Source organism: Stegodyphus dumicola, chromosome 6, assembly GCF_044657685.1.
Source record: "Stegodyphus dumicola isolate Sdum_Otavi_A_Nest chromosome 6, ASM4465768v1".
Classification (NCBI taxonomy): domain Eukaryota; kingdom Metazoa; phylum Arthropoda; class Arachnida; order Araneae; family Eresidae; genus Stegodyphus; species Stegodyphus dumicola.
The window spans coordinates 69,158,592-69,174,775 of NC_140773.1; the positions used below are offsets into that span (position 1 = coordinate 69,158,592).

Sequence of the window (16,184 nt, forward strand, 5' to 3'; positions counted from 1 at the left end):
AGATTTTGCTCATATATCACAGGCATTATTAAAGTCCTATTCAACTGGTCAGCAGAAGAAAACATGGCATTGGAAGACTTAAGAAGTGGCATTAATTCAAGCTTCATAAAATTTCCTGAAACGGATAGCAAATTAGAAATCTCCACAGATGTATTGGATTTTGCAGTGCGAGTCATGCTGTAGAAACTGTATTGTACCAGATGGCGCTGTGTGCGCTTAAATTCTTCGGACTAGTTTAGAACCTTGATGATTGCGAAAGATGTAAGACCAATGCGAAACATTAACCAAAGTTTATATGTGCCTCTCTTTGTTGTAAATGTATTTAATTGTGTCGTCAATAAAATATAGAAAAAATGATAAAAGTGGAGAATGCGTCTGACAGGTAAGTGAGATTTCTTTATATATTGAATTGAATTGAGTTTTAGCGACAAAGAATGTAAATGCGTATTTACACATGCTTATGCAAGACGGACAGCCAGTAGCATATTTTAGCAATATACTCTGCACATTTTCACACACACTTGCACTCATTACAATATTAGAGAGCAGGGGTGAGAAACTGAGGAAACAAAATGCTAAATGAAGTTGCAAATGGCAAGTTAAAAAGTATGAAATATGGGGTTGTTAAAATATTTTTTCTTCTAGATGTCTGGCTGGAGATAAGATTGCACTAAATTGAGACAAAGTTTTATACAATGAAACTGAAACTTCTGTAAAACCTAGTTTTAGACATTTATTTTTATGATTGTAAAAGTTGGCTCATGTTGTAGATTCAGAATAACATAAATATAAAGATAATTACTTAAAAATTTAATTAGAATAATCAACAATATTTTAGCAAATATAGTTATATATGGTATCCTAGATGATTGATTACTATTTTTTTATTTTACTGCAAAATGACAAAGTATTTATTAAAAAAAAAAAAAAAAAAAAAAAAAAAAAAAAAAAAAAAAAAGAAAAGAGATTTTGCTGTAAAATCCTAGTATACGGTACGGCCTTCGCACGATTTTGAAAACTGTCGCCAAGAACAAAATGACCCGTTTACTGCTCATCATCATGTCGCCAAATCCCACTGTACCATACATGGAGATTATTCTGACCAAAGAATGTCTATGTAAAAAGCGGAGGGAAAATTTGCCAAGGGATTTGACGACGGAACGGCCAAAATTTCCCTCTCTGCGCACAGGATATTGAGAAACACGTGTTAAGAAGAAACGTTCTTTGACAAAAAAGAAAACTACAAAAATCCGTTTTTAAATTATTGCGAAAAATCCAAGAAGAAACGTTTTATCAAAGAACGTTTTTTCTTGGATTCCCCCTTCCCCCGTCAAAATAACTAATCCATGAATTAATTTACTTGCGCCAAAAAATATTTTCTTTTCCTTTAAAGACATTTTAAACGATATTCATTTTATGAACTCTTGATAACGTGACCTTCGAACTTCGACACCGGTTTCGATAGACAGATACATCGCGCATGCACAGGTGTTTCTCGCTATGATGGAACCGAGCCACGTCTATTGCAGAGAGGTTTTGCTTCTTTACAATACATATTTTTTTAATTCTAACCTTCATGGTACCGTATACTAGGATTACACCCATTTTGTTTTATACGAGAACAGGTACTTTCTTTAGTTCATACACTGCGCATGCGATTCTCGAGGTTACTGGAAACCAAAAGTTGCGGGGAAACTTGCTTTGCCTTTCTAAAAAGACAATCAAACAGGGTTGCCACTCAAACAGGAGAATGAAATTCCCTGACTTTTCCAGGTGTGTTTCAAGAAAATTCCAGTCTATCCGCGTAATGGACGTTGGCTGTGCTAAGAGGTAAATTAATTATGGTATTACTTGTATTGTGTAGCAAATTCACTTAATTATTCAATAAATCCCAGAGGACATTTATTCTTAATTATTCTTGGTATACTTTGTTTGATAATTTTGTTTAGTTTTCCACTTAAGAAACTTAATAAAATTTAAGATATATACATTGGATAACAAATGTATGTTTTATTTAATTATTACTCATGATCATCACCAGTTCAACGCGAGGGTAATCCGGTCCTTATAAATCACAACGCAATGCTAAATAGTTAGGTTAGATTTTAGGTAAATTTAATTTGCGTGAGGTATGTTCTTAAAAGGCATCTTAACACTTGAAAACACAAATATAATTATAATAGTTGTTGTTTTCTCCACTGAAGATTGAGATTAGAATCTTCCCAATCTGGAATAAAATAAGGTTTTTTTGCAGACATTCTGCAGCTAAACGAAAGAAAGAAATCTATTTTAATAAATTGAGGTATTTTATATTTATTTTGCAGCATACATAAGGAAAAAATATGTGCATTAAATTTCGTGATGGTATGTCATCATACTGCTATAATTAATTTTAGGATTATGCCAGAGAAAATTTCCTGAAATTTGGAAATATTATTTACTAATAATAAATAAATTTAGAGGGAAGAAGCAACATTAAATTATATGAATAACATAAAAATAATTACTTAAAAATTGAATTAGAATAATCAACGATATTTTAGCGAATATAGTTATATTACATGGCTAGCCTAGATGACTGATTACTATTTTTTTATTTTACTGCAAAATGGCAAGGTATTTATTAAAAAGAAAAAAAAAAAAGGTTTAAAAAGATTTTGCGGTAAAATTCTAGTATACGGTAAGGCTTTGGCACGATTTTGAAAATTGTCGCCAAGACCAAAATGACCCGTTTACTGCGCATCATGATGTCGCCAAATCCCATTATTATTCTAAACAAAGAACGACTATGTAAAGAAGAAAAGGTTCCATACAAGTAAAATGCTATTACGCCGTTAGAATGCGGAGGGAAAATTTGCCAAGGGATTTGGCGACGGAACCTGGCGGCCAGAATTTCTCTCTTCGCGATGTGTACAGGAAATTGAGAAACACGTGAAGAAACGCTCTTTGACAAAAACTACGAAAATCCGTTTTTAAAATTATTGCGAAAAATCCACGCAATAATTTTAAAAACGGATTTTCGTAGTTTTTTTCCCCCTGAAAATAACTAATCCATGAATTAATTTACTTGCGCCAAAAAATATTTTCTTTTCCTTTAGAGTTTAACCACTTGCGCTAAGACTAAACTTCACGGTTGGGGGTGCAGTACGCTACAATATAACAAGCGGTAAAGTGTCTCATTTACGCCGCTCCGCATCTGCGAGTGCAATCCAGAGCTGTAACTCGAGAAATAAACAATCTCGTTGTTAGGCGACGTGTGCACCACGTTATTTTCATTTTTGCGATAAATGCTTATCGACGTGGTGTTCACGTCGCTCACGGTTTGAGACAAAAGCATCTCGACGTGCGTGGCACGTCTTTTTAGCGCAAGTCGTTCAAGAAATTTTAAACGATATTCATTTTATGAACTCTTGATAACGTGACCTTCGAACTTCGACGACAGATATATCAGACATGCACAGCTGTTTCACTCTATGATGGAACGGAGCCACGTCTGTTGCAGAGAGGTTTTCCTTCTTTACAATACATATTCTTTGATTCTAACCTCCATGGTACCGTATATAATAGGATTAAACCCATTTTGTTTTATGCAAGAACAGGTACTTTCTTTAGTTCATGCACTGCACATGCGATTCTCGAGAATAGTGGAAACCAAAAGTTGCGGGAAAGTTGCTTTGCCTTTCTAAAAGACAATCAAATTGGAGCTGCGAAAATTGGCTCTATGCCAGCTACCCGAATGACACTCACGTGATACATAATTCGCCAAAAAACTTCCGACGTCGGCGCAAAAATCGCTTTTTTTGGCGGCATCGTTTATGAACTTCCCTGACTTTTCCAGATTTTGACAAAAATACTTAAATTCCCTGACTTTTCCATGAATATTTTGGTCAATTTTCGAATTCCCTGACTTTTCCCGGTTCTCCAGGTAGCGTGGCAACCCTGATCAAAGTGGAGCTGCGAAAATTGGCTCTATGCCAGCTGCCCGAATGACACTCACGTGATACACAATTCGCCAAAAAAGTGATCTCTTCCGACGTCGGCGCAAAACTCGCCTTTTTTGGCGGGATCATTGTATGAAATTCCCTGACTTTTTCAGATTTTGACTAAAACACTTAAATTCCCTGACTTTTCCCTGAATTTTTTTTGTCAATTTCCAAATTCCCTGACTTTTTCCGGTTTTCCTGGTAGCGTGGCAACCGTGGGATGGTTGTCCAGAGCAGACAGCATCTTTGAAACTTAAATTTCTGCACTTCTCAAATTACCTTCAAAGTTTGTCATCAAAAACAGCAAATTTTATAATCACTCAGCTGGATTAGCACTTTTTTTTTTCAAAATAAAAGAGAATAATATGACAAAAGTGAAATTTCAGGTTATTCATTTTTAGCACTGCAGTGAAACAAAAAGTATGCCACAGCACATATTAGAGTTTTGCAACGTGAGCAGAAAAGACTGTTTAAACCTATGCTTTAATCAAGGTCAGTCCTCAAAAGTAGCAAAGCTATTAAAAAAAATGGTGTGATTTGAAAAATCACAGAACCTTTTGGGTGACCTTTAAGCTTAATGTCTGGTTTTTTATATCTAAAATTGCAAGTAAAAGTTTCTGAAAATGTCAATCTTGTCATAAGATTTAACAATTTTTTAACATATCACAAATGTGGCAATAAATTTACAACACAATCATTTGCTAGGTTTAGTACTTTTATTAGGTTTCCCAACACATCTTTGCTTCAAAGATTCTATGATGCATTTTAAAATCTCTTATTCATACCGAAAGATTTAATATTTTTTATATCTAATTAATTCCTACTTACATCAGTTTTCAAAACTCTTTTTCTATCTTGCTCTCTGTTGAGATTCAATGATCTGCAAAGGAGGAGGCTGTTTTACTTGCCAACTCATTCAATGAACAGCAATTTCACAAAACTGATCAGTAGCTCTTTAGAGTCACCCATTGACAACTCTTGCTGGAAGAATGCCAGGGAAGTTTGATTCCTATTTTAGAGAAGAAATGAAAATTTCTCCTCCATGTTAAAAGGGAAATAATTTTTTTATTCCAGAATATTATTATTAGTTTCGTACAGAATGGATATTTTAGGGAATTTCAAAACTATAGCTGAAAGAGATCAATCCAGGAGTTAGCAGTTTGAGTCAACTCTTCTGATTCCACTGCTCATTCAATTCTTTCCACTCTTTGCTCCACTATAGCAAACTGCTAAATTCACTCTGCATTCCTAATCTTATTCATCAGGGTTATTGTTACCAAACAAAATGTAGTAAAACAAAACTGACTCAGTTTAGTGAGCAAACAATTCTATCTGATCTCATACATTGGCCTTGCCCACCTCTAGTCTGCAAATGGATACCAGATATCATTTAGTATGAAAGCCTTACAAGGTGATATGTAAGCCAAGATAAAAAAAAAAAAAAAAAAAAAAAAAGAAGAAGAAGAAGAATGTATTGGTATTAAGGTGATAGCACAACTGATGAATGTAGAATTACAAGAATTGGATTAACTGTATCACACTTAGTGACCATTACACTAAAGAGGTTACTGGATGCTGTTTTTGTGATGCCACAGACAAAGGTTTTTTTTTTTTTTTTTTTTTTTTAAATGGATAATAACACCACACCTCATTGGTTCAGAACAGTGAAAGATCTCTTCAATAGCAACAGTACCCACAGAATTAGTTAGCCTGAACATTCTATATATTTCAGCTTCACTGAGTACACTGGATTCAACAGTTCAATCTTTTGCTAGACGACCTAATACATGCTCTAAAATAGGAATGGAGTTATCTGTCTTAAAAGCTGCAAAATAACAAGATGATGAATGTGTTCATGGCATTGTGATTACTGCACTACAGCTTATGCTGGTCATATACCTTATTGAAAATTTGAATTGTCTCAGCACTAGTAAATTTTTTTCATCCATCCATCATCTGTGCTAACTCCTGTGTGTGACTTTTTTTGCAAAAGACTTGCTTTGTTATTTTAAATACGTTATTAATTTTCTTCTTCTAATAGCTGTTAGAAAATAAAAAGCTTGTCATATTTGTCTCTTTTATGCAGTTTTTAAAATTTCTGTAACAGTAAATGTATTGCTTATCATTCAGCTTTCAACATGCGCATAGTGTTATATATAACAAGATGATGAGGAAGCAAGACTTTGCTATATATGATAACTCCATAACTTGACTAAAAATATCTAAAATATATTAAAGCACCAACAGGATGTTTAGTTTCCCAAAGAAACTAAAGTATTCAATGTATTAAACAAATCAAGGAGCCAAATTTCTAGGTCTAAATGTAACACTATTTTTTTATATAAAACAATTATTATTTTCTGAAACATTAATTTCATCCTTTCTCACTGTGTCACAAAGACTTAATTTATCAGTGATATAGCAAGACCTTTTTAAAATGATTTAATACATACAGATTTTTTTTTTTTTGGAGCATGTTCCCCTTGCCATTTTCTGTCTTTACAGCTGGTAAGCTATACAATACATCTATGTTTTCAAGTGTTGTCAAGGAAATTAATTCATTTCTATGCTTGAAAGTATTGTAATCAATTTGATTTATGTCAAAGCTAGCAATTAAATACACATATGCATGTGATTTTTTTATATTTTATATTTCATAAATCTTAGTGATTAATATTATATTAACATGCTAGAAACAGAAAATAAAAATGCTGATTTCGGTTACATGATTAAAATTTATTAAAGGTGCTGCTGACAGGCTGTTGCAGAAGACGTTAAAAAAATAAAGACATACAATTAAATTACTTAGTATAAATTTTATGCTGGTTAAACTAATCAAAGTACAAAGTGATTCAGAAAAATTATTTAACTAAACCAAAACTTAAGCAAGTAGGTTTCATTAGGTGAATATTTTAAATAAGCAGAGAATATTTTTGAAATTATTACACAATTTATAATGCACAGATTCCGAAAAAACAAACTGACATGTACATTTACATACTTATTTACAATATTTCAAATAATTAAATGTTTTAAAGTTTCTTTACATTATTTACTACATATCTTTGCAAATAATTCATAATTTTACTAATATAATGGTATCAATAAAAAAACAATACACATTTACTTTCTCTTTAATAGACTTCAAGAGTCAGAATAAATATATTATTCAAATCAACAATTTTTATCACTGATAATCACTTTCCCTAACAATCACATCCACAAAGAATCAAAATCATTTGGAAACATGAGTGATCACCTTAGAGAGATTTACTGTGTTTTGATTCCAAACAAATAGTAAAGAATTTCTACTAAAGCAATATTTTATGTTTCATTAGGTTAAAAAAGAAAAGTATTCTTACGCTTTCATTTCTTCAAATTCTTTAGCTTCTTCTTCTTCTTTACTTAGTGCAGTTACAGGTCGGCATCTTTTCACAGCTTGAAGTTTAGGTGACTGAGGTTTACATGAATGTGGAGACCAGTGTTCCAGAGGTTGATCATCTATGAACAGAAAGAAATTGAATCAGAGGACGTACAAAGGGTCTATATTAAAAAAGATAAATTTTACAGGAGTAAAAAAAAACTGACCCATTTCTTACAATAATGTCAGATGTTTGAAAAATGCTGAATTACATGGATCCTAATTATAATCTCATAATGTTTTGTTATCTTCCGACATTCTTATGAGGATAGTTCCCCCCTCCTGTAAAATTTGACTTCTGTCACATAGCCTCTTTTTACATTTTCTAATTTAATTAATAAAAAGTTAATTTCAAATTATCTTCAGTACAGCATAAAGCCCCAAACCCAGATTTCTGGACAATCAACAATTTTTTTTGCAAAAAGAAGGAAAGATTTAAATTACAAAAGTAGCATCTCGCTTTCTATAAGCTAATGCTTCATGCATGCGCAACATACATTTTTTTTTCATAATAAAGCATGTGAAAAGTCCCTGGTCTTAGTTTTAGTTTGGCACTACATAAAGTACCTTCATGTTGAAGAAATACAACAACTTATTAGCTTAAACCTATGCAATGAAAAATTTGTTGGTTTCATAGCCATTTTTCTGGAATGCATCTCAAATTGAAACATTCTATCAAAGTTCATCGCTGATTTTACATTAGTAGAATGACATTTTGATAACTTTAAAAATGGGCATATAAGGCATATTTTTTAATTAACCTTTAATGTAATTAATTTAAAATCCATAAATATAAAAACTGAATGATTAAAAATACTTCTGAAAATTATATCCACATCTAATTAGAAATTTTCATTTTATTATTACTTAAGCAGAAATATTAAATCTACTAACATATTCTTGAAACAAATATTTTAAATCACATATGATCGCAGAGGAAACTAGAACATATAAACCATATATCATCGAGATATTTTAATTCTGACTTTTACAGTGAAATAACAAAGAACTCTTTCTTAAAATTCTAAACAGACAAGTTAATGTACATATAATCATAAACAAAAATATTTAACTCATTTATAAACTATGAAAATAAAGATTTATAAGTAGCACGCTTCACAAGGTTAAGTTCTGAATTAGACAACCTTTTCTTATAACACGGTTCTTCATTTGCCTGCATGTTTATTTTTTCATTGAGAAAGGAGTTTTCCTATCTAAATTTGATCAAAATAGAGTCCAATACTTTTTTTTTTTTTCAAATATTAGAAAAAATTCTTTCACAGGCTGCATTTGAATGAGATATTTTTTTTTGGTACTCTTCTGTTATGGGGCCAGATTGAGAAATATATGTATATATGCATGTATATGCACACACATTTAAGCACATAAATGCCTATATTTCTGAATCCAGTCCTGATAACAGAAGAGTACTTATTTTTTTGCTATCATAGGATCCAGAAACATCGGGTTTAAAAGCTATTCTGAACCATCTGAAACTGATATTGGAAGGTTGTATTCAATTAAAAATCAAATTAAATAGCATTTGCTTTTATGACATCTGTTTCATTGGCTTTTATAGCCCTAATTTTTTCATGCCACTGTGGCGAACGATGCACGCTCCGCTCTTGGGGAACGGATTGGGCCTCCAGAACAAGAATTGAAAAAGAAAGTTTGTTTTTTGAGAACTGGCAACGATGAGTGTATGCTTTTAGAACAGTGACACAGTAGAATAATGATGCTTTTAGATATGAATAACAATGATGCTAAGTAGTTAGAAGTGTTTTCTGATGTTGCAATGATTTAGAAATTGTTCCTCTTTTGTGCGAAATGTCAAATAAAGTGATTCATACAAAATAGTGCCAATTTTAGATGAGTTGGAAACCAAATCGGAGTCTACAAAAGCGGCGGACCAGGATGGAAGAACGCGGATCATAAAGGTAAGCAACCTTTCGTCATTTGCTTATCTAGAATTTTGAATGATCTGTTTTTTACTGAATTGAAATGATAGCCATGAGTAACTTCGTCAATCATCTTTTACACTATGCACAACTGAAAATCTTCATTGCTAAAGAAAGGTGCAAGATTTACAAGAAGTTTAGATGGTTTAGTGCACAAAAATTCTGTAGAATATTAGTCTTTAAATTTCTGGCTCCATAATTTTAGCTTTTTTTTTTCTAAAGCTATATAATTCATGAACTTAAAAAAACTTCCAGTTTGACAACTCACAAGAAGCACATACCACATTTTCTTGCCATAATATAACCAGATGGACTTGCATGGTTAAATAAGTCCTTCAATGCAGGATACTTGATTGGAAAGATAAGGGCCGGAATCGGCAAGACCATCAACTTAAATGTGATACACAATGAACAGTTTCTCAAAAAAAAAAAAAAAAAAAAAAAAAAAAAAAAAGATAAAAGGTTGGTTTTCTCTTGCATACCATTTCTTTTGCCCTTCTTTGAGTAAAATCTGAAGTTTTTTAAGCATTTTCTGAAGCTCAGAGTTTTTAAGGAATTTCCATAGAAACTATGAAGAATTCATACCAATTCGAGTCTATGTCTACTGACTAACTCATATTCCTGATGACTATCGGGAAATCATTTATTGTTATTTATTTTCATCACCACATGACTATCAACTCATAACAGCTTGAGAAATGATTTCAACAATGTCTAAAACAATTCTTTTTTTCTTTAAATTAACATTTGAATATCAAACAGCACAGTAACCTTATGCTGACATTATGAGTGATTAGACTTCAGCCAACAGCATGTGAAGCACTGAGTGTGATGAGGAGGAGAAATTTAATAGAAGTATATTTCCTTATGCAAAATTATAGATTTTCTAAATGATATTCATAGGCCAAAAGATTCCATTTAGTGCTGAATTAAGAATAGGTGATTCGTTATTCGGGTAAGCCTTAAGTATATGTTTGAATTTATTTATTTGGGACTAAGATAATATTTTAGTATACATGGGAAATTGACATAAATGCAATAAATACCTAAACTAATATAATCTAGGCTAACTACCACAATGAACAACAGAAGCAAGACAAAATTTAGTGGAAAAACATGCCTTCAGTCATTTATCTTGTGAGACATCCCCAATAATGCACAGCAGATGGTACTTGCGGAAGGTACTTGGCATGCTTCAAGAAAAAGGTTTCAGGACACATTCCAGAAGTGGCAAAAATGTTGTGCAAGGGGACTATTTTGAAAGTGACATTATGTACATATAGATAAAATAGTTTCTTTTCAACAAAGCTAGTCTCAAAACTTTTTGATTCCCCTCCCCATACAGGCAAATTTTTAGCATCTAAATATCCTATTTCAGCTTATCTTGATGTTAAAGAATTAAGCTATGCTAAAAGGAAACAACTCTTGAAATCTGTAGTATGGTTTCTGAATGCAGAAAATGTCACTATCTGTAGTGAAGAAAGTGACAAAAAGTCTCCTGAAAACAAAAAAAATTTGACTGACAATTTAGTAGGAACTCTCAACTTTGCAGTTACAGAGCTTGAACATGAATGGAACTTCATAACTTCAACTGTAACTTAAAAACTTACATTGAAAAAAAATATTTAATACAACAAAGAAATAAATAGTTTTGAAAATGTTGATTCCCTTAAGATTATAAATGCTTCACTGATTCATAAACAACTATTTCATATTTTTAGCATGTCATTTTACTAGATTTAAATCGATGACCTAAAATCCGTCGGGAATCGTCAAAGTCCTGAAGATTTGAAATCTCAAACTTTGTACTGTGTAACCAGGGACTGACTTAGCCTAATTGGGGGCTGGGGCAAAAACTTCTTCGGAGGCCCCTTTCTGCTTCACTACTTCAGTAATGAACAACCGAACTTTATGGAGGTATTTAAAATTTTATAATACCATACTTGCCAACCTATGACACTCAAAAATCAGGAGATTTTTTTTAAGAAATCAGGAGATTTTTCGCAAAATGATAAAAATATAGTTTTTAATAATGAATTAACTTTAAATAGTTACTAATTCTTAAATGCAAGCAACACAAAAGTACCTTACACATAAAAAACATTTTTATTACTTGCATCGTAAAAAAAAAAATAATAATAATAACTTGAATCAGTTTTCTTACAAATCTTATGAACACTGGCAGATTATTATTTTGAGAACTGCCAGTTGAATTGCTGAAGGGTGCAGAAATTACTTTTCTCAAACCTATTTTTAACAATGGAAATAGTAACTACACCTCCATTTACTTTAGGTATTTTATAACTTTCAATAGAGCCTTTTATCTTAACACGTTCCCTGCCGCGTGGGACGTATGCGCCCCACGCTAAACTTCCGTTCAAGCCATTTGGTATTATCATTGTAAAATGAAGAATTTTTTAGCACTCAATTATGGGCATCTTAATACTACTGCTGATGCCCTCATTTAATTGTGGGGCATGATGGGCACTTTAATTTGATAAGAAGGCGCTGTAAAATTTGTTACGAAAGAAATGTTAAAAATTTGGTTTCCCAATCGGCAAGAAACTGTACTGTAAAAGTTGCGACATTCTGCGATAGTTGTGTGGATAAAGCAGACTTATGTTTGCCATGTTTAATAAAGTTCATAGTAACATCCCTTTGTAATTGCATACAAACTTGAATTTAACTAAAATGTTTTATTTAAAACTGATATACGTATGATAAAAAAAACATTATATGTGAGGATGCAACTTGCTTGGCATAGTAATGATCAGCCAGGTATTTGTTAAACTAATTCCTAGAAAAATAAATTTATTGGTTTGTTGTGTTATGCATGTTAAACTATACAACCTTTCCTTGATAATTATGATTTTTGCGCTATTTTAATTATTGTAAGGCATATGCCAGAAACAAAATAATACAAATGTAAAGCGTGGGGCGTATACGCCCCACCCGGCCTGAACAGGAAGTCTTCAAAAAACGGTCTGGCAGGGAACGTGTTAACTCTCGAAGCATTTACTTCTTTAATCCTTTCGTGGGCCATTTATTTCTCTTTTGAATTTCTCCCGTTTTTCATGTTTTATTATCAACTAAACAATAGCATTTAAGGAAATATATTTTATTTTGCCAAATTTTTTGTTTACATTTGGGGTGGGAATTATACTTCCCACGGGACCTTTTATGGTCATAGAGAAAATTCAATTTAAAGGCGATTATTTGCCGTGAAAAGATGAGAAACATATTGCAATGCAGAAGGGTACATCACATACCGCACACATATAGCGGGTCCTCTTTTCTTGGGCCTTTGTGCTACATTTCCTACATCGTCTATAGTTGGAAACCATGTTTGGTATATGATTTCCCACATTGGCTAAGAGTATATCATCCGGAATTGCACACCTTTTTGCTTGGAAGCTAGCTGGACGGCCTTTCCTTTTTCGAGGAATATCCGTCTATTTGTTGACGAGCTAATGCTATACGGAATGTTAGGTGGTCTAAACTTCTGTTTCTCTTGTTTACTTGCCACAGTATAAAACTATTTACGATGCCAAGATCAATAAGAAAATCAAAAATACGATGCCACCATTCTACAGATCTTCCTATTTGGTATCTTTCTTTTCTTTGATCGAAGCAATCAACCCCTTCCATGATATCGTTATATACGGCAACAGCTTTAGGTAAGCTTTTAGGTTCAGCTTTTAAGGTACTTCTGTTTTAGTACCATCCTTTTGTGTACGATTTACAGATGTAATAATCCCTGAATTGTGTGCAGTAGTCAACAATGTAACAGCCTTTTTGTCCATCCACTTTATTGCAGCAACACCTTCCTTAGTTAGGAACATTGATTCCCCTCTTTGTATTTAGCTTGTTATTAGCCTTCAGCATTGGTGGAAGATCCTTCCTTTGCAGCCTCACAGTCTCCACAGAAAACAGACCACTTATAAGTAAACTTTTTGCAAGCCTAAAAGACGTCAAATAGTTATCATAGGCTATAAGATGTCCTGCCTGTTTCACATCTTCCGTTAGTTTAGTTTGTTTCCCCTAAGCTCAATATTTTACCCTTATTATCAAAAGTTTCTTTTCCACAATAAATTTCAAATTTTTGAATATAACCACTCTTAGAGTCTGCTAAACACCACACCTTGTAACCTTTTTTTATAGGCTTCATTGGCATATACTGCTTCAATGAAGTTCTCCCTTTGAAAGCTATCATACATTCATCTATTCATAATGTTGACGAAAGTTCGTAGACTTTAGGTATGGAATCATTGAGCTGTGAGAGGATTGGTCTGACTTTATTGAGTTTATCATGCCCAAGTTGCCCACATGGATTTGTGCTGTTATCATTTACATGTAAAATCTCAGTTACTTTTTCGAACCTCTTTGCGATTATTATTCTTGGTACTGATTGAACACTGAGAATAGGGTCTGTTCTCCAGTAGTTTTTCAGTTCAGGCAATTGATGTATACCCACGAGTATATGCATACCTACCCATGCTTTCACTTCTTCTGATGTGATTTCTTTCCAGTTCAGGATAATGTCTCTTGTGGTATGACCCAATCTCTTCCTTTTCTTAGGCTGCTTTGCATATGAGTTTCATCAACACTATTCTGTAAAATTTCCTCAGTAAAAATCATGCCAAAATAATCCTTTTCTTTCTCAGTAGAATTGAATGTTATTTTCAAATGTATTTTTAAAAATATTCTAATTTTTCCAACATACCTATTGCACGTGGCTTTTATACACGATGCAATAGCATTTTCACTTTTCACCCATTATTTATTATTCAATATTAGATAGTTCTTGCAGAAATATACAAAATAAGAGAACGTTATTATAATAGAAACAGTGTTTTACTTACATTTGTAGCAGAATCGTATAGCAATGCAAATGTCAAATCAAAACAGGTGTCTCAGTGGAACAGATCTCACACAACGCGTTCGAACTTTCAAAACAAATGTGGTAATTCTGTTTTCAATCGATTCAGCACAGATGGCAGCACAATACTGAAGTGGGAATTAGAGTTCCCAACGTTATAATACCAAAGACAATATATTATAGTGGGTTTTGCGCTTCACAGGTGTATTTCCCAGGATCATGTAGGTGGGAAGTAATCTTCCCACGGCCCATGAAAGGGTTAAAAATGCAAGAAGGTTCCATTGATCGAGGATTCTAGATAAGCACTTCTTTAAAGACAGCCAGCGTGTACACACATATTTAAAAATTTTTCTCATTTCAGTATTATGCAGCTGTTGGAACTGTTTCAATTTTCCCTTCCTTTTAGAACTAATTTTAAGATAATAATAAATATCAACAATGTGTTCATCAATATTTATTGATAAAGAAGCTGCACCTTTTTCATCTGCTAAATTTAAGAGGTGACAGGTGCACCTCATAATCTGCAAATCTGAATTTTCCTTTCTTAAGATGCCTGAAACACCAGTCTTCAAGCCTACCATTACTGGTGCATTATCGGCACCAAGTGCTATGCAATTATCCAGAGGGACTGCATTTTCTTTTAAAGTTTTAATAATTAGCTGTGCTATATTAAAGCCTGTCGAATGTCCTTCTAAAGTTGGGTCAGAAAGTAAACTGCACTCAATTTCTGAAGACTCTGGATTTAAAAAAGAAACAACAACTGGATATAGTTTTGAATTCGTATTATTGCTTCCATCCATAGAGAGGCAGAACGGAGCTGTTTTAATGCAATCAATAACTGAAAATTTATTTCTCAAACCCATTTCTTTAACAATTGCCCCTGTTTTTGTCCTTGCAATTGATTTTGATCCTATGCATTCAGTGGCAGGTTGTGCTCCAGTAAAAAGGCAAAGAACAGACATTCTGCATTAATAACTTTTTGGTCCTTTGTTTCCGAAGAAAAATTTAATTTTTCGTTCTTTTTTTTTTCCTCAAAAGAACTCACGTTGTCCCTGTGTTTTTGTGTACACATATGATTGAGAACATCCGCCCTTCCACCATGCGAAATCAAAAAATCGCAACGACAGACGGTACACATTGCAAATTTATTACATTTCTTGAGAAAATAATGGAAGGAAAGTCAACTGTGTACTATTTTTGAAACGTACAGGAGTATTTCACCTTTTTTTGCAGACATAACAAAAAAAGATAATTTCTAAACTATTTGTCGAAGGCACGTGTACTAACACAACTCAGAACAAGATGAACGAAATAACTAACGAACATCCAAATAACAGCCTTGAGCTTGCTTTGCGCTCACTGGCTAATATATGCCAGACGACACGCAGTGGAGCTTGATGCCCATTGGAGAACTACGTTTCTGGATACGTATGCTCTCGTTCACAAAGCAGAAATTCTCATCTGATTCGCAAGGTTTTGTTTTAGATATAATCTAGAGAAAATTCAATTGCTTTCAGACGTCCAAAATCATTTTTTTTCTTGTTCATATAACAAAGTATTAAGCCAAGTTCCATAAAAATCATGAGAAATTTTAAGAATAAAAAAAGTCGGGAGAAATATATTGTAAATCGGGTTGGCGGGAGAGCGGTTGAAAATCGGGAGAGTTGGCAACTCTGTAATACACTTTCTATTCAACGTGGGCCCTCTCCAATGTAGGGGCCTGGAGCAACTGCTCCGTATACCCCTGCCTTAGTCAGGCTCTGTGTGTAACATTAATTGGTATTGCTCTGTTGTTATCAGGGTGATTGGATCCAGAAATGTATGCATATATGCATGGATGTACGTGTTCATGTATGCATGTATATATGTAAGCTTGAATGAATGTGTGTATATACATACATATATATATGCACATACATACATACATACACACACACACATTT

General features: G+C 33.1%; 1 protein-coding gene across 5 annotated transcripts in view; it reads right to left on the reverse strand.

The window, feature by feature from the left end:
- LOC118202161 (targeting protein for Xklp2-like) overlaps positions 1-16,184 on the reverse strand; it is a 101,390-nt gene that overhangs the window by 55,600 nt on the left and 29,606 nt on the right. For all 5 annotated transcript variants that reach the window (XM_085818481.1, XM_035374311.2, XM_085818482.1 and 2 more), the window contains one exon: positions 7,346-7,484. In XM_085818481.1, coding sequence (XP_085674607.1) covers positions 7,346-7,484 — 139 coding nt within the window. The remainder of the gene's footprint in view (positions 1-7,345; positions 7,485-16,184) is intronic.